Source organism: Lepisma saccharinum, chromosome 3, assembly GCF_977018435.1.
Source record: "Lepisma saccharinum chromosome 3, izLepSacc3.1, whole genome shotgun sequence".
In the NCBI taxonomy this organism is placed as follows: Eukaryota; Metazoa; Arthropoda; class Insecta; order Zygentoma; family Lepismatidae; genus Lepisma; species Lepisma saccharinum.
The window spans coordinates 63,160,704-63,187,114 of NC_139231.1; the positions used below are offsets into that span (position 1 = coordinate 63,160,704).

General features: G+C 37.3%; 1 protein-coding gene across 6 annotated transcripts in view; it reads left to right on the forward strand.

Annotated features, from left to right (window-relative positions):
- LOC145985091 (putative RNA-binding protein EEED8.10) overlaps positions 1-26,411 on the forward strand; it is an 83,584-nt gene that overhangs the window by 19,573 nt on the left and 37,600 nt on the right. For all 6 annotated transcript variants that reach the window (XM_083118683.1, XM_083118681.1, XM_083118686.1 and 3 more), the window contains exon 6: positions 5,164-5,355. In XM_083118683.1, coding sequence (XP_082974809.1) covers positions 5,164-5,355 — 192 coding nt within the window. The remainder of the gene's footprint in view (positions 1-5,163; positions 5,356-26,411) is intronic.

The following is a 26,411-nucleotide window of genomic DNA, read 5'->3' on the forward strand; positions in this document are numbered from 1 at the left end:
TTGATGCCCCAGCATTAATTTGCCATCATTTTCTTGCACCATCATCCTTGATAGCACTCTTCCATCGTTTTCAGGTCTTGATGAAAGCACTCTACCTGTTTATAGCTAACAATTCCAAGGCTTTCTGGGAATTGACAAGGTGACAGTTCAGGAAACAGATCTTTACACTCATGTTGCACCCAAAATCGCAGAAAGCCAACAACATTCAACCACAACCTCATAAGTTGTCCGCCATTTTGTTACCAAGAAAGTTTTTTTAAAAAAAATTGCCGAAGACAGACATGCTGCTTTCTTCTTGTACTCTCCTGACAAATTCCTTGTCATATACAAGGATACGAATTTGAGGTCCATCAAGCACACATACTTTGATCTTCTCGAAAGAGAAAGGGGGGAAAGGAAATTACTTATATTTTGAAAACAGTCACTATTGGTATTCAGTGCCGTCACAAACTGCTTCATCACGCCAAGCTTGATATGGGGATAATGATCGTTCCTCGGCTGACAATTAGTTCATTCACATGTTTGGCATTCCTGCTTCCAGTTTCATGGATGGACCACTTCTCCTGTGTCCAGTGCTTCTCTCGAGCATGGATACTTCGTGAAGCTTTTCTGCTGTTCTAGCAGGTAGCTGACAATTTTGAAATCTACCCAAAATGATACAGTTGTGCTTGTGATATTTGAATAAGTGAACTTCAATTTTTATGTGATTATGTTCTTGCAAATGCACTGAGTGGCCATCTGAAATAGCTCCTAAACATTCATTTTAAGCAAGTGTGGTTAGAGCTATTGAAATATAATCGCCATTTTTGGACTATACGAGAACACCTAATTGACTGAGAAGACCTGGGATATCATGGCAGTAAACGAAGTATTTGTCTTCTGAAAAAAAATCCACAAAAATTTGGTTCCGTTTTCGGAAATATAACACTTTGGTCAGCAGTGCAGTATATTTTTTCTTGTAGTCTGGAGGCTAATAACAGCTGCTTTCTTATGTTTATTTGAAGAAGCCATAATTCGATACAAGAAACAGAAAAGGATGTGTTTTCATCTGTGTCTAGGTCAGATCTAAGCATAGTTGTCAACCTATCCCCAGTGTAAATACCAATGGATGTCCATTTCCACAAAAGGAAAAGTTTCAAATTGCATGATAACTAGAGCATGTACAGGAAAACCAATAGATTTGAAATCAGCGTTGAAAAAATATTCAGAAACAGTTGAAAAATCTAATGCAACAGAAAATAAGAAAAGCTTTGTTCCCCAGTGTAATAATTGCTATCCTTTGTCTAATGGCCCTGCATGTTCTTTTAAGTTGTCTGTTGTTTTTAAGATGGCAAATGGCTCTCTTACATTCAGTTCAATTGGTCCTTTTGCATTTTTCATTAATTTGGTTTCTTTTAACCTGTGCTTTTTGTATTCAAATAATATCTAGTTTGTGCTCATGAATTCTTGCACAGATGTTCCTCTTAATTTGTCCTATGTATTGCTTTCAACAGCTGCAGGTGCAAGAGTATATTCCAGAGTTATTTAGGGGATCAATTCCTTCCTTCTTATGTGTTTTTAATACATGGCAGGTTTTGTTTCCCGGTTTGATAGCCAAATTTAAGTTATGTGGGTGGAGTAGGCAGCGTAGTTGATTACTCGTGTAATATACCAATGGGTAACCAATCCAAAATTTTCTTTCCTTTTTCATGATTTCTTCCAGGTTTGTGTGTTTGATGTGACTTGCATTGTAGTTTGGTTTTTATATTTTGTATCGTATCCGTTGACTCTGACTAAGTTTGATATGCACTCCTTCTTGAACTGTTCTGGAGTGGTATTTAATTTCATACCGCTGTTGTAAAGTTGTACCAAATGTTTCTTTTTTTTATTCTGGACTGCTCTATATATGAGGACTTATGGATGAACAGTTTTCCAGTGGTTGGCTTTCTGTAGACTGCAGTTTGGAATTTGCCTTGTACTTTCTTGATGGTTAAGTCCAGGTTGTTTAAGGTGTTATTCTCTTCTTTTTCTGCTGTAACAGCTAAATTAGGATGTATGGAGTTCCATATGCTTATTGCATCTTCTAATTCTTTTTCTTCCTTGTATATTAGCATAGTACACTACAGTCCCGTTTAACTGAATCCCAATTAACTGAATTTCCAGGTTAACCGAATCGCTAAAAAAAGCTGTTACTCATACGCGACCGTGTTTTACGAAGCACTTTTGTCTTTGTTTTGGTCTAACAGTTGATACTCCAACTTCTCTTAGCCTATTTTTCAAATCATTCATTTCTCCGATTCTTGAATACTGCTCTCCAGTCTGGGCCATGGCTTCCAATACAAATCTTTCTAGCATGGATTCCATCCTCAGCTTCTTTACCGCCATTGTTCGTCATGGAATTCCTTCTCTGCGGCATCTTCAGAAACCTGACATCCTGACTACTTTGAACATCCAGTTACTGCAGACCCAACGCGATATGGCCGATATGAAATTTTTCTATAAAATCATCAATGGAAAATTAAGATCTGAATTTCTGCTTACAGAATTCAACTTCAGAGTTCCCTCTCGATTGACCCGAAACACTGAATTGTTCCACAACTTTACCGCTAGGCTTTCCCTTATGCAGCGCGCTCTATTCCACAGGCTGCCCCAGTTCTACAATAAACTACCCACAAACATAGACATTTTTGCCCCTGAAAGTATTTTCCGATCTTCCCTAAAAATGAATATGTAAATCTTTGTTTCCTTGTTTATGCCTTATGTTTATATTTAACTTTTCTTGTTTTTACCTTAAACCATCTTGACTTGTTCTTGTTATTTGTTAGTTTTTTCAGTGTAAAATGGCCTTAAAAGTGCTGTATCTGAAACTTGGAATAAATAAATAAATAAATTATCAAGCCACTAGAATGTTTGAAGAACATTGAAATGTTTACTTGGAACAACAAGATGAAACCTCCCCTGCTGAATTGCTTCTGATTAAATGTCTTAGAGATCGAGCTGCTAAGAAGAGTTAATCTAATCTTAAGCAAGAGAAAATATCAAATTTTTATCACAAGCTGAATTAAACTTTATTGTTTTAGTCGTACGGCTTTTTGTACCAGAGCCCTAATGTTACTGTAGTTCATGTTCTTGAGTTAAATGACTATGTATTATTGTAAGCTTTTTGTTTATGCCTACATGCTGAAATACATGTACTGTATATCAAAATACTGTACATACTGTATATCAAAAACCCTTTATTCCAGTTTAACCAAATTTTTCATTCAACTGAATCACCATCAGTCCCATCAAATTCGGTTAAACGGGACTGTAGTGTATATCATCCACGTATCTGTAGTATATGATGTGCTTGACTAGGGGATGCTGCATAATTTGTCTTTCAAAACGTTCAATAACCAGATTGGCTAGGAATGGAGATAATGGATTGCTAGAGGCACATATTTTTGGTAAATAAAAAAGCAAAATTTTTAGTACAAAAACAGAGTCAATTTCGGTTTCAAAAGCCGTAAATGAAATGAAATTTCGCTGTTATAGCGGTGAAAAACGGCATATCAAATGACATTTTGGTTTTAAAAATGTGAATATAATCCCAAATTTGATTTAAAATCTGCACTTATTTCACAAAATAAACATATCCCTTCTAATAGCACATTAAATCATTACCAGAATAGTATGTTTATTCCTGTATAAAGCAGTCCATTTTTGTTCCTCAAATATTTACAGCAGAATTAATCAATTTTCCATGAATTGATAACTCACAGGATACTTCAGACTTCAGAAAGTGTTGAGTCGGTATATAAACGGCAAATTTCATGTTTAAAGAGTCTATTTTGCATTTTGCAGTTCATTTCATATCATTTAGTGACAAAACGTGGTAGAAAAATGCACCTCACACCTTTCAGAAACATGAAAAATTAACATTACAATTTGCTATTTCACATATCGTGTTTTTGTCAAAAAGGAAATATGCATGCCTCTATGGATTGCCCATAGGTAATCCTACTGTCTGTCTACAGATATTTTGCTTGAATTGGTAGTACTCCATATCTAAGCAGAGTTTGAGACCACAACTGACTTCTTCAATGGTTCTAATTTGGCTTTGTACACGAGTTTTTCAACTTCTTCCAGGGCAAGGTCTACCGGTATGGATGGGAATAACATCTAAACTAGCCAACTTAATCTTATCTACTCCATGCATTTTATCAAGTATTTTCTCGAGTTCATAACTGTTTTGGACGCAGAATCTAAATCGGGGCTTCAAGGATTTAATTCAGTTTTTTTGTGATGTCATATCTAGGGTGTTTATATGCTGCTGCTATTGGTCGTAATGGTATTTCAGGTTTATTAAATTTTTGTTGTGCATCAATGAATGGAATCCGAGGGTCATGTATAGTAAGGTGTTCTTTTTGTTCTTTAATCCAAATCCATGTGTTGTCTAACCAATTTTTTGTTTTCGTTTTCATTTTTTATTTAATTGATTATTTTTCAGTAGGGAGAATTTTCCATTAGCTAATATGTGTTCCATCTTCTGTCATAGTCTTTAATATTTAGAATTGTCATCTTGTTGCCTTTGTCCACCTTGATACAGTGTAGCTACATAGTACTTGACTGCAGCAAATTTTCCAGAGTTCTAGCAGTTTGCCCATCAGAGACATTAGGACTCAAACATGAAAAATGAGTAAGTGGAAAGATTGAATGATGTCTAAAAATTGAATCGGGCATTTCTCGAATTTCATTTTGGTACAACAATGCTACTATAGATGTGCTTCTTGTAAATTAAGCTCTGTGAATTAATACTTTCCTTTGAAAAAGTTGCTCTAAAAAAGTACAATTTTAACAAAAGAAACACCCATTTTCAGACTGAATCATGTCATGTAAGGAAGATAATTATAGAAATTACTACAGCATGAATTGTTCTCCAATTGCTTTGCACCATGATGGGCGCATAGCTGTCATTTGTAAACAGGACATGATACGAGTAAAAATGTTACCACTTTGAAATTATAGATTCATAAGGAAATTCACACACACACACACACACACACACATACACACACAAACTTTTTTTTTGTAAAATGGTCGAGCGACTAATGGTGGACCACTTCATATGCATTGACAATTTTGTGCTTACCCATGTCCATTCTCCTTATGTGAACCAATAGTTTTTGTATTTGTTATTTCCAGTGTGCAAACTTTGGCAACGCCTGCTCCAAGTTGTATGGGCTCGCCAGAAACATCTGAGGTTCAATCATTTACGAGGAATGTCATTAAATACTACAATTCTCTGTGATCTTTTGAAAAAATGCAGAAATTTGGTCAGCCTTGACTTTTCACATGTTGCATGTTTTTTACATGAAAGAACAGTCCCAAGTGTTGGTAAGTTTTTTTATGACTTTATTTGCAGATTAGCTTAGATAAAATGCACGTGCCAGTTACTAGATCTTATGAAATTATTCAAGAACAACAAATTAGTTTATAGTAGTGCATAACAGTTGTCCAGAATAGTAACTGAAATAATGTTATGAGAAATATTAAATTCCTCTTATAGCAACAGAACATTCTTATTTTTATGAAGCCTGTTTAAGAATGACTCTATGTAAATTTATAAAAATCTATATACTGACCTAAGCTAACCTAACCATACCATACCTGTAAAGTGGTGTAAACAAAAAAAGTCACAGGAGGTTAAATCGGGACTGCAAAGATGAAACTGTTTCAATATTGTTTCAGCAAAGAATCATAGCTTGTAGTCAGTGGCATGATATCAACAAGAAATTGATCGTCTTTACTTTTGCAGTAAACTTTTCACACCTTGCCTTTTTGCCTTCTGAAAATTGCAAGAATTGCAGCTTTTGCAAAAAAAATAATTTAAACACTCATTGAGTAATATAATAATAACATTATATGAAGCGGCAGTGTTGCCAGCTTCAGGACAATATCCGGAATTTTGCTTGTAGCGTTGGTCCTATGGATGCTGATTTTATATTTCTGTTAACATATTTTGTTCTAAAATATTTGTCCAACAGTTTGATTCTACCTTTCCTGGATGGTGTAATACTTAATGCTGTTGTTTTGTGATCAGTTTTCAGGGTTGCATTTCCTGAGGAGGCACACATTTCTGTGTATCCAACAACCAGACTATTGGGGGTGGGGAGGGGTTACAAAATATGTTATAACCAGTCAGTTCTGTCAGTATACAACAGTACCCCACACTCACACCTTATTATAGGTGAAGACTAATAACATCTTATTTTACCAAGAGAAGTGCCTGTGATGCCAGAGGTCTCGGTTTGAAACCTGGCCTGGGCATGGGCATTCTTTGTATGTCCCGTCATCAATTTCATCATATCATCACTCATTCTCATCTTCTTGATTAGTCAAATGTAGCAGAAAAGCGAAGTAAAATAAACCAAATCAATCAATCAAACAAGATAAATTTTGAGTAGTTGTTACGATGAACACATTAACAAACAACACAGTAACATACAAAGGTGGCAACTTAAATTAAATTTTTGGGGGGCAAGGTTGGCATAAAAAAATATTTTATATATTTAAATCCCAGTGATCAGAATGCTACAATTTAAAAGTAGCTTTGCTACAGCTACAGGTAGCTACTCTTCCAAAAATGTAGCTTTGCTACACCTACAGCTACTTTTAACAAAAAGGAGCTTGCTACGCTGCTACTAGGCGCTACTCGCTACTTCGCTACTTTTGCGCTACTTCTACACAAAAAAAACTTAAAACCAGGACATGGATATTCAAAAGTAGACCCTATTATAATAGTTGTACTTACTGGAACATAGATTCTGTTATTTATTATCATGATAATTTTGATAGCGATGTTACTTCAGTTATTTTTACTATTGTTTGAGAATCACGTGGCTTTGTAAGTGGGATATCAATTCAACTTTTGCTGCATTTAGGGTGTTACCCTAATTAATGATTACAACTATATAGAAATAAAATTTGATGGAATTATTTATGTTTATGTGTCAACATATTTTTCCTGAGAATAAATATTTTATTTCTTAATAGAATGATATAAAGGCAGTATTTTGAATGAAAAATATACACTATGTTGCCATTCGTCACCGGACACCCCGAAAAAAGTGCTTGGGATTGTCGGTACACGTCATACAACCTATAAAAGGTGTTGCCGGTTGAGAATACACTCATACCAACTACAGCAGTCAATATGGACAGATGATGCGAACTGAGTGAGGCAGAACGAGGGATGATCATTGGAGCCCACGGGTTTGGGCATTCAAACCATGAAATTTCCAACAAATTTCAGATACCCCGGTCGACAGTGAGTGATGTTATCGTGATGTGGAAGCGAGAGGAGGTCATGACATGCCGACCCAGACCCAGTAAACCAAAAATATTAACAGATCGTAACCGTCGATGCTTAAAACGTGTGGGGAAGTCAAACAGGAAGGCGTCATTACAGATGGTGGCACAGGAGTTTCGATCGGCTTCCAGTAGTGCTGCAAGTGATCGTACTGTCCGCCGAGAGATCGTCGCACTTGGTTTTCATGGTCGCGCAGCAGTTCACAAGCCGCATATCACAGCCCCGCAATGCGACCCATCAGGTACAGTGGTGCAAGGAACACCACCATTGGACTCTCAAACAATGGAAATCCATCCTATGGAGTGATGTGGCAGTCCGATGGACGTGTGTGGGTGTGGCGTATGCCCGGTGAATGCTGTTTACAGGACTGTATCGTACCCACAGTGAAATTCGGCGGAGGTGGCATCAGGTGCGGTCCTGCTTTTCGTGGTATGGTCTTTTTCCTCTTGTTTTAGTTTGGGGAAACATGAATGCCGATGCGTAACAAAAAATTCTGGACAATTCTGCACTACCAACATTGTGGGAACAATTTGGTATTGGCCCATACCTGTTTCAGAATGACAATGCTCTATGTCATATGGCAGGCATTATCAACACGTTCGAGGACATGGGTGTGCAAAAACTTGATTGGCCAGCCCAAAACCAAAGTTGCGAGGCGAGTGGGGCACTCAAAACATGATCCACTATGTTGATACGCAATCCCATACCCAAAGGGGAGGACCGGGGGCTGCCCCCCCACCCCCTTCGAGCCATGAAAATTTTTAATTTGAACTTATAAAAACCTACAAAAATTATGTTGATGGTTTTTCAAATTTTGCATGAATTTCGATTTTGATCTTGCACAAATGAATAGGTCATTTCTGGACAGAGGCAGGCTCTAGACGTCTGCAGTCTGCAATATTGGGTTATTTTAGTTCTATAACCATTGATGGAAGGCTCTCAGATGTTCCGAATTAGTCGGGACAGTCCATTCCTTTTAATTCATGTCCCAACTTTTTTGGCTCGGCTCGGATACTACTTGTTATGAGGGAAGAAACATTATTGCGTCACTACAGACATTGTACTGGTTATGTAGGACTTTCTGTAGAATACTGCGTACATTTTTAAAATTGTCAGAACTTTTTATGAGTCAAGAACAGTTGTTTGACACTCGACAAATAGGGACCTCTTGATTATTGAATGGTTTCTTCTATTACAGTGTCACTAATGTTTCACATAATTAGAATAGAGGGGAATTTTCTATACTCTTTATATTATGGAAGAAAGGTTCCTCAATGACTGCAATACAAAACCAACCATATAAGGGGCATTTTGCTCTCCACCGGCACCGCAAGGTCAGGTCTGCGATCCCTTTTCGCCACAACTGAGCAAAAGGATAAAAAACTTTGTTTCTTTCTCCGACATCAGGGTTTTTCTGCAACTGATGTCCATTTTGCCACTCAATGGCTTAGGGTTGCTAGATTTTTGGGGCAAAAATTGCCTGAAGTACTTTTAACATATATTGTTATTTGTCCAAAACACTCAAGAAAATAAGTACATTATTATTTACAAAATTCTGTCAATCTGAATTTGTTTTACTGCAACTTTTCTTTTTTTCTATTTGTAATTGTCTTGAACATAAATACAGATTGGTGTGACCATACAATAGACAACTTTCACAGTGTGCAGAGGACATCAAGGTAAAAAATTTTGATGCTATTAACTGTTGAAAATTGCATTTTCAATCCCACATGTATGCAACCTCATTTTATATCTTCTTGGTTGCGACTGGCATTTATTTTTACTGTCGAATATGATTCTAAAATCTAAAATATGTCATGGAAACAATATTATGCCAGCAGACAGAATGCCAGGGTGAAGTCACTTAGTCGTTCCCTTCAATTAATTTATTTTCAGGGTTTGCACAGACTCCAAAGTCCTGGACAACTGGAGGAGTCAGGAAAATAAGGCTAGGACTGAGGTCATTGGAAACAAATTATTTTTTAAAAAAGCTTTCAAAACCTGGAAAAGTCAGGAGAATTAAATAATTTTTGCTTCGCAGAATTTGTAACCGGAAACACGTTTCGTTTTATCTTCCCAACAATCTTCCTTTTTGGGTAATATTGCTTATAAAAAGGTTCTTTAATTTTATTTTTAATTTATTTTCAAAAATGTTCAACAAACGTGATTCATTTGATTAACTTACAAAGTTGAAGTGTAATTCTTATTTTTCAGCATGTTAAATCATTACACAGTTATGTAAAATACCTGGAAAAGTCAGGGACTTTGCCAAGTGTGTGTGAACCCTCATCTATCAACCCCACACACATATGTTGCTTTTCGTAGGCTATTTGAATTGTTTGCATTATGGACATACAGTATGTAACATTCTTATTCGTACACACGGATTTTCAAAGAAAATGCTTTAATATCTGAAAGGAAATACACTCTTTTGAAACTGCTTCGTTACAATTCAATAACTAATATGATCAGGAACATAAAATCTCACCCAAATTCTGTATAATCAATGACAATAATATATTAAATGAAACTGAAAGAGAAACATGCAATTTTTTGTACAACTTTTCTATTCATACACTTAATAATATAAAAGAAAAAAGTATATTCAGAGCAAATTGACTGACAGTTCTAATACTTTGATGCGTATCCTTTGGCTTTAATTACTGCTTGACACCTGTACTTCATAAAATTAACCAGTTTCTGACATGTTTCAGAGCTTATTTTATTCCACTCGGCTTGCACAACAGTTTTCAACTCTTGTTTGGACTTGACGTCTGCTTTATGGATTCGTGTCTTCAAAATTGCCCATAAATGCTCAATGGGATTTAAGTCTGGACTTTGAGCTGGTGTTTGTAGTAGTTTGGGCACATTCCATATTAGCCAATTCATGTTAAATCGCACCTTATGCTTACTGTGATTGTCTTGTTGGAATCTGTAGATAGGCGGCATGTCCATTTTTTGGGCAGTCTGCTTTACATTGTTCTTCAATATGTCCAAATAGAAATATGCATTCATGATACCATCAATACTGGATGGTACCAACACCTTTGGACGACATACAGCCCCAAATCATTAAAGACCCATCACCCTGTTTAACTGTTGGAACTGTGTTAATGTGATCATTGTCTTTATTTGATTTTCTCCAGACCCTATTTATCCCATCTGACCAGTATATATTAATCTTGGACTCGTCTGACCATATGACACTATCCCAAAATTCCTGGTCCTTGTGGATGTGCTCTTTTGGAAATGAAAGTCTATTCCTGCGAGTCACCTTATTTACATACAGCCTCTTTCGTGGTATTCTGCCATCATGGATATCATATCCATGCTTCCACAAGGTACGTTGGACAGTTTGATTGGACATCATCTTACCAGCAACATTTTCTACTAACGGTCGTAACTGAGGAACACTTAGTCGGGGGTTTTCTCGCACTCTTTTTAAAATAAAGCGTTCATCACGTTTATTCAACTGTCTCTCTTTTGGTTTTCTCGGCACATTCTGTGTTGAACATTCCTCTCTAAATTTGTTTACTATGTATTGAACTGTGGAGTGTGATTTATTGACTGTTTGTCCAATTTTTCGTAACGAATAACCTCTAAGGGCCAAATTTATAATAACATCCTTCAGATTGGAACTAAGTTCTTTCACCTTGCCCATTTCGAATACGCTGATAGATAGACGATAGGCCTACAACAATACCTACGCCAGCATTCCGCTTGACGGGGAGTGCGCCTGCATGTTCAAACTTGTTGCGAAGTTGCAAACTACACGAAATCGCCCGAATAGCTGTGGCGCTGTATGCGAGAAAGATTGAAACTATTGCCTGTACGAATAACAATGTTGCATGAAACAGTGTGTTTTTCTTTTTTCACACAAATTATATGCTCTGTTTATACACTTTGAACATACATTTTTATTGACATTTGTTGGTGAAACTTTCATTAACATTAATTTCCAGGTACATGTGAAAATGATTATTTTTGCTAGTAGATATGACATTTTTTCCTCGGAAATTCTATGTGTACAAATAAGAATGTTACATACTGTATGTATCATACACTTTTTGTTCGCTCTGATAGAAACAAATGTCAGTGTCAACTGCAAATATTTGTCACGTGGTTGCATACATATAGATTAGAAAAATGCTGTTCTTCAAAATTTCGGAACAAAATGAGCAAATTTCTCTACCCACCCTCTCCTATACACCCCCCCCCCCCCAACACACACAAAGAGATATACAGTGTATAATATGAGAGAAAATTTATGAAAATTTGCCTATGGGTCTCTAATTCCCCCCTGAAAATAATCCTGGGTACGGGCCTGTTGATACATCACTGTCCATAAAAATGTAATATTTATCAATGTTATGTTCTTGGCCTTTAAGTAGAATGTTAGTTGACGAAGAGGGTGGGGATTGGAGGGATGTTCGAACCTTGGGGATAGCTTTGGGATGCTTCTGTGGTACTGTATAAATGAGAAACAGGGGGACTGATGCTTTACATAGGTTTCCTGTCGAGAACGCTTCCCTGAAGGGAGATTCAAAGTTTTGTCACCTTGCAATCAAAGGGCCCCAAGTTTGATACCGTGGGAGGCACATAGTGGTTCGGACCCAGTCTTGATTAGCTTATCTGAGCATAAAGTGGACTCAAAACTAAAACTAGGATAGACACCTAGTTGGGAGGATCGGATCCTCCTGCTCCTGCATTCTCCACACTGCTCATCATCATTCGTCATTCTTCCTCATTCTCACAATTAGCCAAAAGTGGCAGAAAGTGACTATAGATAAGAGAATTACTAAATATACCATTCATCCTCATTGTCATAATTAGTGAAAGTTACAGAAAAGCGACATAAAAGTAGGAAAAATACAAAAATTTAGAAACTGTACATTACCTAAAGAAAATTGTCATTTCTGCAGGGAAGTAAATAACTCGTACGTTTTTTTTTACGATATTATAAAATATATTGAGGAAACTGATGTGTAAACCCGAGTGTTCTAAACGTATTGTAATTTTAAAATTTGTTAACAGATATTCTGAGAATATTATTTTAATTCCAGAAAGTGTATATATTTATCGTTCTTGTAACAATAATTTCTTCCTGGTGAGATCCCTTACACTGACAATGATCAATGCTGTTAACGTACTGAGCCATTGATTGCTGGTACCAGTGGTGGTGATTGGGTTCCAAAGCTAGCGGGGCAAGGTGCCAGAACTGGAGGGGTCAAAGACAGTTTACTTTTCCTCGTAGATAAGGTTTAGCACAGTGCAGGAACAAAAGCAGCAAAATCGCCCCTAATTGCCACCACTGGCTGGCACTATTGCTTGTCATTGTAGTGGAAAGTTGATCTCTTGATTTTGCACCGAAACTTGTATTTTACATAATAATTAATGACATTTTGCTGACCCTTAACAATGGATATGCACAGGATTCATGAGGTAGTTTTTTTCCAGTGGTGCCGCAAAGGAGGCATGTTTCACCCCAAAATAGCGATGCAGCCCAAAACAATTACGGGAATATATTCGTATATGTCAGTTAGTTATCTGAATATTAGAATTATATAATGAAACAAATTAAGCGGATATCTATAATCTGCGATATCAGGATATTCATAATCCAGATTATTCGTATTTCCATGTAATAAACCTTGTCTTTAGGAACCTCCTGCAAAAGTAAGCGTTATTATTGATTCTTTTTTTTTTTACTCTGTTGCCACATTCAAAACTTATCTCAAAATGCTGAGAAGCTACAACTACAGGAATTTTGTAGCTTCCCTACAGCTACAGCTACAGTGTTCAAAAAGTAGCGGCGCTACAGCTACAAATTTTGTAGCTAGCTACAGTAGCGACACTACAAGTAGCGTGCTACTTCCGACCACTGGTAAATACATATATCTGTCCCTCTACATAAATTTTGGGAGCACAGAAAGTGCCTTGTGAAACTGTGATATGCCACTATGGTTTCCCCCACATAAGGAAGTGACTGATCACTGGTCGACAGCGAAAATATTTTTTGCATGAAAGAAGGTGTTCCTTTTAGTTTTCAAGCTGCTGAAAACTAATCTGAACTTGGTTTTTGTCCTGCACCCTCAGATTTCGAAATAATGCCAGTTATAGTATAGTATAGAATGAAATCGCAGAACTTCATGTTGGCAGCCTTTGTGCCCCTCTACTAATTATCCCAGAATCACAAATGATACCTCGTTGGAAAGCTTATGGAACACAGAATCCAACGAGGTACATTTGGGACCCATCATGCCCAATTTGTAAAGAAGAAGAAAAAAATAAAATTGGGGAAAAGTTAATTTTTGGAGAACTTGAGGTAAGTTTGCAACGCATACAGTTGTGCTTCACAAACATAAACTCCGTAACACACACCCTGTACATTAAGTTGGCTAACTGAAGTAGTCCTGTAGGATGAAAATCAATGAAGAAACATATGTAAAGTATACATATTGCAATATGTACAGGGTGTCAAAAGTCCCTGACCACCCCTTATAAAATGAAAGGGAGTGTAGATTGCAGCAGTTGGTGATTGTCACGTGCCAGTTTCACACGACACAATGAATGTTGCAAGGTGGAATGGTTTCTCGGAATCGACAAGAGATGGCAGCATGCTATATAAAGAGGAGCGAAGGAAATTATAAAAAACTTAGAGCGGAGAAGAGGAATTATATATATTATAGTAAATTGAGAAATATATAAAAGAAGAGTTCAAATACTATAAAAGAAGTAAATAGAATGATGTATATTGTAAATTAAAAGAATAAAGAATATGGCCACATATGAAACGTTTAGGAAAGTCATCTCAATCTCTCTTTATTTTCCTGATGAGGAGAACATCGTCAGTGTTTTGGTTGTTTGTCCCCGGTGCCGCTGTGTCAAATTAGATGCCCCGAAGCACTTTTCGGTTGCGCTCTTTTATTAGTCGCACTGGGCCATTGGCAGCGCTTGTTATTAGCGATCCTGGTTATTCCCCTCTGGTTGTCAAATAGGAGGTGGCGCTATTGTCAGTTTAGTTGACCCTACTCTTTCTACAAGTATAGCTTGTATTGTTTGACAAAGAAGCGGGGGGAAAGCGAGCACATAAATAAGATTACGCTTTAAAGGAAGATAATAAATTAAACGAAGAAAAGAAGAAGAAGCCTTTTCGATAATCAAAGAAGAAGAAGCCTTTTGATAATAAAAGAAGAAGAAGCCTTTTCCATATTAAAAGAAGAAGAAGCCTTTTTGATAAAAGAAGAAGAAGCCTTTTCGATTATACATACATACATATATATATATATATATTTTCTCTGTATTTTGTCAAGTTCTCAGAATATAGATCCGCATTTTACTATATCCTCTTGGCTATAAAACGCTTTCTTATTTGGAATTCTCAAACAAAGAACCTATCCCCCTGAGATTAAGATATCTGTAGCCGTGGTAAATAACATGTAAGTACATACCCACAAGGGGCGTAGCATCATGGTAGTAATTTGTTAGGCATGGGGGTATACTTTTTGGTGCATGTCGTGACAACATCCGCAATCTTGGATCCAACTCCATTCACATAAAAATTTGCTTCATCAGAATGCAGAATATGCAGTGCAAAATGTGGGTGTTGGCAAATTTGCTCCACAGCCCATTCACAAAACTGCATTCTCCTATCCGGGTCGTCCTCAGAGAGATGGCGCTGCAGCTACAGCTTGTACAGGTGCCACTAAACCATCTTTAACACCCAGCAAATGGAACTCTGGCTGACACCACATTACGCAGACATTCGACGTGTGCTACGCTGCGGGGACTTGGCAAACAATGCTAGCACTGCCGTAGCTGTTCCTTCGTCAGTGGCAGTTCTTGGCCTACCAGATCGTGGCCTTTCATGCCCATAACTTTCTTATCATTAAAGTTTTCATAAATCTGACTTCACCACTGAATTGCTGGTGAAATTCTAGCCCAAAACCATACCCCAAATGCCCCCTACAGGACTACTTCAGTTAGCCAACTTAATGTATAGGGTGTGTGTTTCTGAGTTTATGTTTGCGTAGCACAACTGTAAGTGTTGCAAATTTACCTAAAGTTCTCCAAAAATTAACTTTACCCCCAATTTTCTTATTTTCTTCTTCTTCTTCTTCTACAAATTGGGTGTGATGGATCCCAAATGTACCTCCTTGGATTCTGTGTTCCATAAGCTTTCCAACAAGGTATCATTTGAGATTCTGGGATACTTAGTAGAGGGGCACAAAAGTCGCTGAAATGAAGCTCTGCGCTATACTATACTATAACCGGCATTATTTCGAAATCTGAGGGTGCAGGACAAAATCCAAGTTCAGATTCGTCTTCATCAGCTTGAAAACTAAAAGGAACACCTTCTTTAATGCAAATTTTTTTTTCAAAGTTTAATTTTGTTGCCCAGTGTAACCAAAGTACTACTACATTTCAAAATTACAAGTTTTGTTCAACTATGCTGCATCAATCAATGCAAATGTTTTATCTAAGCATGTCTGATACTTTTTCTTTTTTGTTTCTTAGATATATGTTATTTTTATTTCTGTTAATGTCCATTTCTAGCATGATTTGAGGAAAATAGCCTGAGAAACCTACTTCTCTTCTACTACATTCATTATTTTTAGTATTATAAGCTCTGCTAAACCTTTTCTTTACAAGTTTTTTAAAAAAATGTTTGCAATCGTAGAACCTCACATGTATTTCAAGTAAAAATTTACATCATTTTCTGAAAGAAAAGAACACTTTTTGACTCGGTTTTTTGTAGGGTTCTTTCAAGGTGAATTTTTCTGGGAAAAAAAACAACATGGAAAACTGGGCCCACCTGGGCCAACTCTGTCTATGAAGATATGTAATGCTTGTGCTGCAACTTTGAAGAAGAAAAAAAAGGAAAATTTCAAACTTTGGGCCTTTGCTCCATCTAACCCCTGAATGTTTAATTGTTGGATGTTACTTAAAATGTTGCTTTTTACTAATTTTTACAATTAAAATTTAAACATTTTTGAAAGCTGTGGTTTAGCAGTTGTAGCCCTTTGTCTTCAATATATCCCATAGCAACAAAGGGAAACAAAGGTATTTTTTTTCAAACGGCACTAGTTACTAATAGTAACAATGAATATGTTCTTTTGTAATTCAAGTATATAATTCCTTTAGGGGTATACTAATGAACAAAAAGACAGACCTGAAATTAATATACAGGGTGTCATTTTAATGGCGCCCACGGACCACGGAAACGTATAGAGGACATCAAAACAAACAACTTTTCTCAGTAACATTTTTCTCGTTGGTGTGTCGTTTCGGCGCTACAGTCATTCAAAAAAGCCCGTTTTGCCGCCTGAATGCTGGCAACCACACACAACATTTGATTGCATTTGTGACGTCATATCCCGTCGTGAAGCGATGCGTTCCAGGGTTGCCAGGAACATGCATATTCTGTGAAAAATGACATAGCTACAATCAGCCACATTATGTACCGTAACACAAAACGAGAAAACACGTTCTGTAACCTAACAGGACGTAAACAAACGATACGAAGAATAGTAGAAAGAAAATAGAATTCAAGTGGAAGTGGTCATATCGAATTTTGTCTCAGCTTACATGTCAAATATTTGCAAATCTTGTTACCAAGTTGGCATCTACAATTTAGTCTATCCACTTCGTTCTTCTGATACCGTATCATGCCGAAGGCATGACTCGGAATCCGGCACCCTGGGCGCCATAGTCCGATAGTCTAATCATTTCATAAAAAGGGCCCGAGTCTGTAAGAAGCTGGAAAGAGCTTCTTTCAAGCAAATGCCACCTGCGATCTTCAGCGGATGTAAAAATTCGCTGATACGAATTCTTCCGGAAAAGATACTGCAAACACAGCTTTACGCTGAAAGCACCGTTATTGAGAGACGCGGTCTCTCAACGGCCGAAGTTCGAATTTCGTTTAAATAGCTCGGGAGAATATTTCTCACCCCCAGTCGGTATCTGAAATCTATCGCGTGCACAGTCGGTGCCTCGGAATTATACAAGTTGTTGAAATAAGGAAGTTATGGCGTGAATAGTTGTTACCGAACGTTACAAAAGGAGTTACAGCGAGGAGTAGTACAATATCGGAAAGGAGTTTTATTTCAGGAGAGTTTCATCAACGAACCAGCGAGTCGATCGTCACTTCGAGATCTACAGGTAACGAACGTTCCTCTATCCTTGTCTTTCATTCTCTCACACCCTTGCCAGACCAGTCAATTGTAGTGTTTAAAGTTAATCGTGAGTGTAGTTCTTATTTCACGGGGCTAGCCCCCTTGCTTGGTTAAGTGTAGACGTAGCTTTTCAGAGTTATACCCCCTCTTACGATACACCTCTCGCAGCCAAATAACCTCGAATTATCAGGCTTCACATAGCCTATCTACGATCCCTTAATTTAAACGATCGGGACTTTGTACGATACTAGTTGTCTGTGACACACTGAACAGATAACAAAATAGAAATGAAAGAACTCAAAATTCCAAAGGTAAGCAACAGATAATATAATGTATATTCAGAGCATTATGAGGTAAGTGGCAAAATGATTGAAAATACAGGGATATAAGTAGTAGTAATACAGGCTCTAAGACGACTTTGTGTTTATCTATGCACCGGATACACATGTGATAGTTTGCAAATGTGAACAGGGCAGTATATTCGGTACTGATTCATAATTAGATTGTTACTGTGGTTGTACTTGTTTTAGCCGTAATGTAACAACGTGAACCTCGGATACTAGCGTTATCAGCGCAAAAGTACCGCATGGCATCTGGATACAAACATGTAGATATCAACCTTGCAACGAGATTTGCAAATATTTGACATGTAGTTGGGCGTAAACAGCCACGTGTAAGCTGTAAGTCCAATAAAATTTATTGATGTTGATATTTCAGATGTAGGCTGAGACAAAATCCAACATTGACATTTCATTTTGAATACGTTTTTTACCATTTCTCATATCGTTGGTTCACTTCCCCGTTCCCCTAAGATGACTGCTGATCTTCTGGCTGGTAGGCTATGATGTTCGGTCTGCTGCATATGTTTCTCGCTTCGTTTTACAGATAATGTGGTTGGTAGCTTGTCATTTTTCACAAAAGTTATGTGTCCCTTGCAACCCTACCGTGCGCTGTTTCGCCTCAGGATATGACGTCAGAGGTACGATCAAATGTTGTGTTGGGTTGCCAGCATCCAGGCGGCAAAATGGTCTTTTTTGAATGGCTGGAGCGACGAATCGACGCACCAACGAGAAAAATGTTACTGGGAAAAGTTGTTTGCTTTGATGTCCTCTATACGAATCTGTACTCCGTGGGCGCCATTAAAATGACACCCTGTATATTTTTCAAGAAATGGCACGTTAATTGCTGTCATGTGCTACCACATTGTCCAGGCCAATTTCGAAAATCAGGCCTTAAATGCCACCACATCGCCCCCTGAATCCTTAATTGTCGGACATTGCTTAAAATATTCCTTTTTACTCATTCTTGCTTGTAGAATTTAAATTTTTCAAAAAGATGCGGTAGTTTAGAAGTTATATCCATTTTTAGGAACCTATCGCATAACAACAGGATAACAAAGGGAAAATAAGTACTTTTTCAAACTTTGCTTGTAAGTAATAGTAACAATAGATATATTGTTTTGTAATTCGAGTATGCCATACCGTCATATGTGTACTAAAGATAAGAAAAGACAGAAATGAAATATGATGTGTAGTTTTCAAGAAATGGCATGTTACTTGCTGCCTTGCACTGCTTCCCTCTGTCCTCAATGGAAATACAAGCATGGTTCCAAATTTGACCATCCGGATGCTGAAGGTTAATGATACATATGGTACGGAAAACATACTGTACTTGTTATTTTAAATTGGAAAGTTCCGTAAGTGTAAGTGTAAAAAAAAGAATTCAACTCAATTTTAAAATTGAGGTGCCAAGTGAAAATTTTCAGTTGCCCTGGCACACTGTTCTACCCCTGATTTTAGATATTTGTTCATTTCACATTACAGATTAATTGATATTGTGTCCATTTGTAAACTTCTGTTTATCAAAAGTCTGAAAATATTTGTTCCATATATTATGTAATGTGTTGGAAATTATATTTTATGCTCTGTAATTTAGTTTGAAAATTTGTTTAACTCCCACAAAATCCTGTAACTTACATCCTTAATTATATGCACAGAGGTGCCAGTTTATTATTGAATTAGATTTGTTATTGACATCAGAAATTGAACTGATATGAACTTTTTGCTAATAGTGGTATGAAATGTACTGAAACTGATAACCAATATTCAACCAATCCAACATAAAATTGTAGATGTTCCTTGAAGGGCATGAATGGTTCGTTCACCTCCTGAATTAGTATATGCAACTAAATGATTGCAGTGGGGTTTGCCTTCGAGAAAGAAACATGCATTTTAATATTTACTTTATGAAACCATGACATATGAATTGCAAGTCTTTGTTGTTCATAGTAATAATAACAAAATGGTTAAATATTGCACCTAAGTACAGGTCGTTTATAAATATATAATAATAACCCATGGTGCAACAGCCCATTGAGGGCCCGGGACTACCTACCAATGCTGGTCTCACTCCCACCTGATTCTACTCGGGGTGGTAGATCATCCAACCAGTTATGGGGTGACGTGTGGTCATCACGACGAACCCCCAGTCGTTGTAGGTTTTCATGACCGGGTTACGCTACTCATTCATAGCTCCCAATTTCCTCACGATGGCAGGTGGCTACCAGTCCCATACACAGGCCAAAATCTCAGAGAAAAGTTATTACTTTCTCCCCAGGAGAGACTAACCTGTGCACGTTCTGTAGCCGGAGCCCAAAGACTGATGCCTTAGACCGGCCACAGTGCAGGACTTATAAATATATCAGTAGTGATAAATCTGATACAATGATATGCTTGTATTAGCCAATACTGCTGAGGGTACTGAATAATCTGTTCCATTCTTATTAATAATAATAAAGAAGGTGAGAATAGTGTGGCTAAGAAGGAAAATTGAGGCAATTGTAAAATAAATTTAAAACAGTAATGTACTTTCTATTGAGTACTCCAGAAAACTATGGGAAAATATATTTAGAGTTCACGTGGGAACTCTGAATCAAATCAGAATATTAAGATAGTTGTCATTTAATTACAAAACCTCTCTTTTCACACAATCCTGCTCAAATTAAATGAAAACTGAATTTTTGCAAGTTTTTTAATAATTTCCAGGATAATTAAGACTGCGAAAGTGTCCATTTGTGGACTCCGTGAAATTGCCAAACTCCGGAAAGTTATCGGTGAATAAATCGCAATGAATACTCTCTAATACTGATAGATCGATATTAGTATTGGCTCAGCTTGTTTCAATAGGTATGAAATTTGCAGTACTGCAGTGAATAGTATAAATGGACGTATCCATGTATACATTTAAAGATGCTGAAGTTGCAGGATGCACAATCTGTATGCAGCAATAGAGCCACTAGTGGAGAATGTGAAGTGGGAATTGTGTGCTAATCTTGTGAGCCCCACCAAGGACAATCAAATTGCAGGACTGTATGATGTGATGATAGATTGTGTATATGTGTTGAAATTACCACAATGGTACTACACTGTGATGTGATAATTGCATCTCTGTCATTACACTGGCATGGCATAATGAAGTCCATATCCATGTCATGCCATCCCTCCCTGCCAAAAAATAAACAGAAAAGCTTATACATATACATTTTCTGAGCAAAACACATTGAAAGTCCTACAACTTGCACCTTGTTCTCAAAAACGAACTTGAATGAGTGTCTCCTGGTTTTTACTATTACGTGGCTTTTTGCCAAAAAGGAACACAACTTATAGGGAGCTTTTGAACCAAAGACACAAGCTGCACTTGTTGCTTGTCCCTTGTGTGTTGTTCAGACGGCTGTTTTATCAATACTGTGCATCATGGCACCTGGTCCATTGGTTTTCACATGTATAATTAATGTTTTCTGTAGACTGAATGGGCAGTACCAAGTGTTGTGTGCCCCTTTGGTGTGAAATCCCCATTGGCTGCCACTTGCTGCTTCGGTCTGAAAGCTCTCACCGGGGTTTTAGGATTGTAACATTTTTGTAACAATGGTAATTATCTTCTCACCATACCATAGGGTATCTTTGTACCAACAGCAAATATTCATGTTCTCATCTCTTGCAACACTCTATAGATCAAAGACCTGTGCTTCTGTGTGGTTTCAAAATCCACCAATATTCAGTTTTTCTCTTATATGTTTTTCTCTTGAGCAGGCCCAATGCATTTAAATCAGGGTGGCGACAGACCTGGAAAACCTGGAAAACCGGGAAAAGTCAGGGAATTTGAGGTGTCAAAAAAAGTCAGGGAAATGTCAGGGAATATCGTCTTCATTGACTTCGAACACTCTTTTGACGAAAATTGTTATAACTCGGGCATTATGGGAGCAATCTACTTCGGATAAGTTTTGTTTTGCAGCTAAAACATCATAGCATGCAACTGTGTACAATTCAGAATGCCGAACCGAGGAAGGGGTTTGGGGGGCGTGACCCTCGAATTTCAATGAAAAAACATAAAAATCTGGAGTTTGCCCCTCTTCTCCCGCTATTTAAGAAGAAGGCGCGAAATTTAGTATTATTTTTAAAGAATAGACATTTCTCAAGAGAATGAAACATGTTTCATGTTCTTGGGTGTCATACAAGTTGAATAATAAGCCAAAATGCGATTTCTTTTTTTTTTCCGAAAAATAGGTAATTAGCATTTTTGTAGGAAAATTGTTATAACTCGGGCACTATGGGAGCAATCTACTTCGGATAAGTTTTGTTTTGCAGCTAAAACATCGTAGCATGTAACTGTGTACAATTAAGATCGCCGAACCGAGGAAGGGGGGTTTGGGGGCATGACCACCGAATTTCAATAAAAAAAACCCACAAAAATCTGGAGTTTGCCCCCCCTCTTGTCTCGCTATTTTCGGGAGAAGGCGCAAACCTTAGTATTCTCTTCAAAGAATGGACGATTCCAAAGAGATTGAAGCTTGTTTCATGTTCCTGGGTGCCATAGAAGTTGAATAATGAGCCAAAATGTGAAACTATTCGGAAATGTGTCATGGATATGTTGTGGAGAGGAGGTTGATCATCAATATGAATTTACCCAGGCTTGCTCCAGACCTGTGTCAGAGTTTCAACCCAAACAGAAGAGTATGAGGGTCCAAATAGCACATTCATGTCATAATCTGCACGATGATACCATATGGTTTCATCGGGTCAGAACGACCTTACTCTGATGATACCATATAATATCATCGAGGGAGTAAAGGTTAAGTCTCTAAATATTACGTGGAAAATGCATTATTTTATCTTTTTTATCATTTTTTCTTGTCCGTGTGGGAGTAGTAAGGAGACAGAACTGTCAACAGATGGAGGGGATGGTAGCGGGTGGCGCCATGCGATAGTTGTCGGACGTCGTAGTAAGGCATTTGTTGGGCAAACTGAAGGAGAATGGAAACAAATAGGTTCCATTGATACATATGATTTTTGTCGAATATCTCCACCCGACAAAGGATCTCACTACAACATGTCACAGAAATTGCATGCATGGGACTCATGATTTTTGTTCGATGTCTTCGGACTGCAACATCCAACAAAAATCGTTTGCATAAACAAGAAGAGCTTTAGACTGCAAATATGCTGCTGGAATTGTATTACTCTTCTGGCTCACTTCACCTCATTTAATGTAGCAGTGCTTCCAAAGGTTTTCTTTCATCATCCTGATGTATTACTGGTTTCGCACAAGTTAACATACGTTTACAATCACATTGCACTATTCTTAGATATCAAGAAGAATCCAACAAAACTAGATATATATTGAATACTATCACGAAAAAGTGAAACATGAATCTTCATTGGCGAACGTTATAAAAATTGGCAAGTGCATGCTCCCAACCTCAAATTTACTGCAACACTAGTATTGCAATGAAATTAACACCATTCTCTGTCCTGTCTGTTTAAACTCGCGAGAGATGGTCATTAATCTCTCACTGAGTAAGGTTAATGTCCAATATTATGAAATAAAATACTAATAATAAATACTTAAATATTTTAGTATCATATTTACTTGAATCATTCAATCATAAAAGCAAATCACATTCTTCAAGAATTGGCCTTTTTCCGCCAGCCCTGTTAAATTTTCACTTTCCATCTACTGATTTATACGAGGGGTTGCCAGAAAGTAATTTCCGATTGATTTTTCGCAAACGCCAAAACCGTGAAAAATGGTAATTGCTGCGTAGTTATGTTTAGGAATGTGCAGTGATGTCTGGACACATTTTTTGCCCTTTCTAAATATCGAAATATTGCGAATTTGTCATAAAATGTGAATTGTTGGTGTTTTTAGCGATTTTTTTTAAGGAAATGTCCTAAAACAACGAAAAATTCCATGAAATCCAACATTCTTGTCTTTTCTAGGGCATGTTTGTGTACATAGAACATGCAAGTTTTCCAACATTTTACTAAAGAGTAAACTATAGAGTTATACATACATGGAATAATTCCGACAGCCACATTAAATCATATATTTTTCACGATTTTTTCAACTTCTATGAAAATCATTTGCATCACAGAGAAAAGTGGCAGGGTTCTAACAGGAGATCGAATGCGTATATCTACTGTCACACGGGATCCACATCCTCGTATTTGTCGCACGAGATATGTTTTGAATTGCCAAGATAAGTGCGCTCCATTGGCATTTGTCAAGCGAGTAATAATGGACCTCAGTCGTTAGGGCGTCAGACTACTATGCAAGAGACCCACGGTCGATCCCCTGCGGGGGAGAACCGGGATGTTTTCCGCTTATTCAAACTGCTCCGGCACCCACCCAACATCATATGAAGCTGGTACCTTGAGGAAACTTTGAGGGATAAAGGTAGCCAGGAGCGTGGTGCTTATCACATGACCCCCACCTTTAGCCACGATCAAGAAAGTGTGGGGCCCTAACTCCACACCCTTATACACCTTCATGGAAAAGTGCAGTGGAGCACTTTACTTTTACTTCCTCAAAAATCTGTTCCAACATATCAAACTGTCACGAAAATACGTAGACCATGTGATCTACAATTCAAAATAATCGTTTAAAAGCACAATGGAGTATTATGTTTTGGTATATTTGGCAGATAAATGTTCTAAAACAAAAAAGCGAATTTTGGGAATCTTAATACTGACAAGTCAAAAAAAGATAATGCCAATTTTTTTGTGCCATAATATATCTGTATCTGTCATGTGAGATTGATTGATTTTAATTTTTTGGGTGTGTCGCCACTTATGGTCATTATGCACCCTTCAGTATATACGGGAAAAATTCCATTATCTAAAATCCTTAACTTAAAATTAAAGAAAAGGTGTATGGAAAATAACTTTCCCAAAATAACTTTCAAGATATCAAACTCTCACGAAGAGGCGTAAGCCATGTGACTTACAATTTGAAACAGTAGTTTAAAAACACCATGAAGGAATAATTTCAGATATTTGCCAGAAAATGCGCTAAAATGAAAATGTGAATTTTGAGAAAAATAACACCGTAAAGTAAAAAATAAAAAATAAGAAAATACACCAATTTGAAAAAAAATAACAAAATATCAAGGTCCCTAGCGATTAGGCATAAATAAAACAAGAATATCAGTTGTAATTTATTGCATTAGTAACAGTGAGTCCTAACCTAATTTTCGGCATAATCACCACCGTTATTCTGGCATTTGTAGTAGCATGGCACTAAATTTTGTATGCCCATGGTATATGTGTCTGACAGCAAAGACTGGAACTATCTCTACCGCAGTGTAGCTGTCAAATCCTTGCCCTGCCAGAAACCTCTGCAGTTAAACAAAGAGATGAAAGTCGGTACATTCAAGGCCAGGGCTGTACAGGGAGTGGTCCAAGATCTCTCACCTGAAGTGATGCAAAGGACCCGTGTGTTCTCAGCTGTATGGGGTTGTGCACATTCGATTGGCCTTCCGTGAATTGTCTGCACCATCGTCTGACCATACACGACGACCGGTCTGCACACCTCACACAATTGCTGGTGGCTCTGTGCCAAATTCTGAGTGTGTATTGTAGGCTAGGCTCGGTGGGAGACTCTATCACAGCTGCAGTCTTTAACCTAGAACTGTCCTAAAACGTCTGCATTGCAACTGTACCAGGTTACTGCTACATGCCACTTCTTCCTGCCTGCATGGGTGTGTGTCTATCTCTGACCACCAGTGCTGCGTATATGCACCATTGGAGCTTTTTTCAAGATGCCCCTCATATATGAACTTTCAGAAGCTTTTATTATTAGAGTGTTCCTGTTTTAATGTATGGTTAGCTAAATACAATGCAATTCTATAAATTCTTTGCATTAAATTTCTAATACCTACATACCCTTTTCGACAGCATTAATGGTATAACTGCATGTTGTCTGTTTCAGAGTACTTCACTTGGATATACTGTACTGAAGCAGAAATCCCATTGATAATGTAAGGAAATATGATACTTTATTTTGTTCGATTCAATTGTTTCACTTATATGCAAGAGTTAAGTTATTTGCTTTACAGAGAAGAGTGCTTTATGCATTGAAAAATGAGTCCGCACTCATGGTTCTTGCAAGCAGAGGGTGCCAAACCTCAGTGGAAATATCAACATATAATACCGAGAATGTATAAGGAGACTGATAAATTACAAATTGTATTTCTTAATTAATCACTCTTCACTCTAATTTCATTTAGTCGTAACTTTAAAAATAATCAAGTATTTTATTTTAAACTTACTGCGTATGACAAAATTCCGTACTCCTTCCCTATTTTAATAATTTTCCAAATTCACTATTTTGCAGTTTGAATTCAAATCATAGAGAATAGAGAAATTAAGTCAATTTCATAGAAAATAATATTGGTACTTAACAAATCCATACCTGGATCTGTATGAGTTTATTATTTCCATTTGCAAAAAGATCGATTTAGTTTAGTTTGTAATTGTCAGGGAAAAATGTAAATTTTGTCCTGGAAAACCTGGAAAAGTCAGGGAATTTCATTTCTGCTTGTTTGTAGCCACCCTGTAAATACATAACCA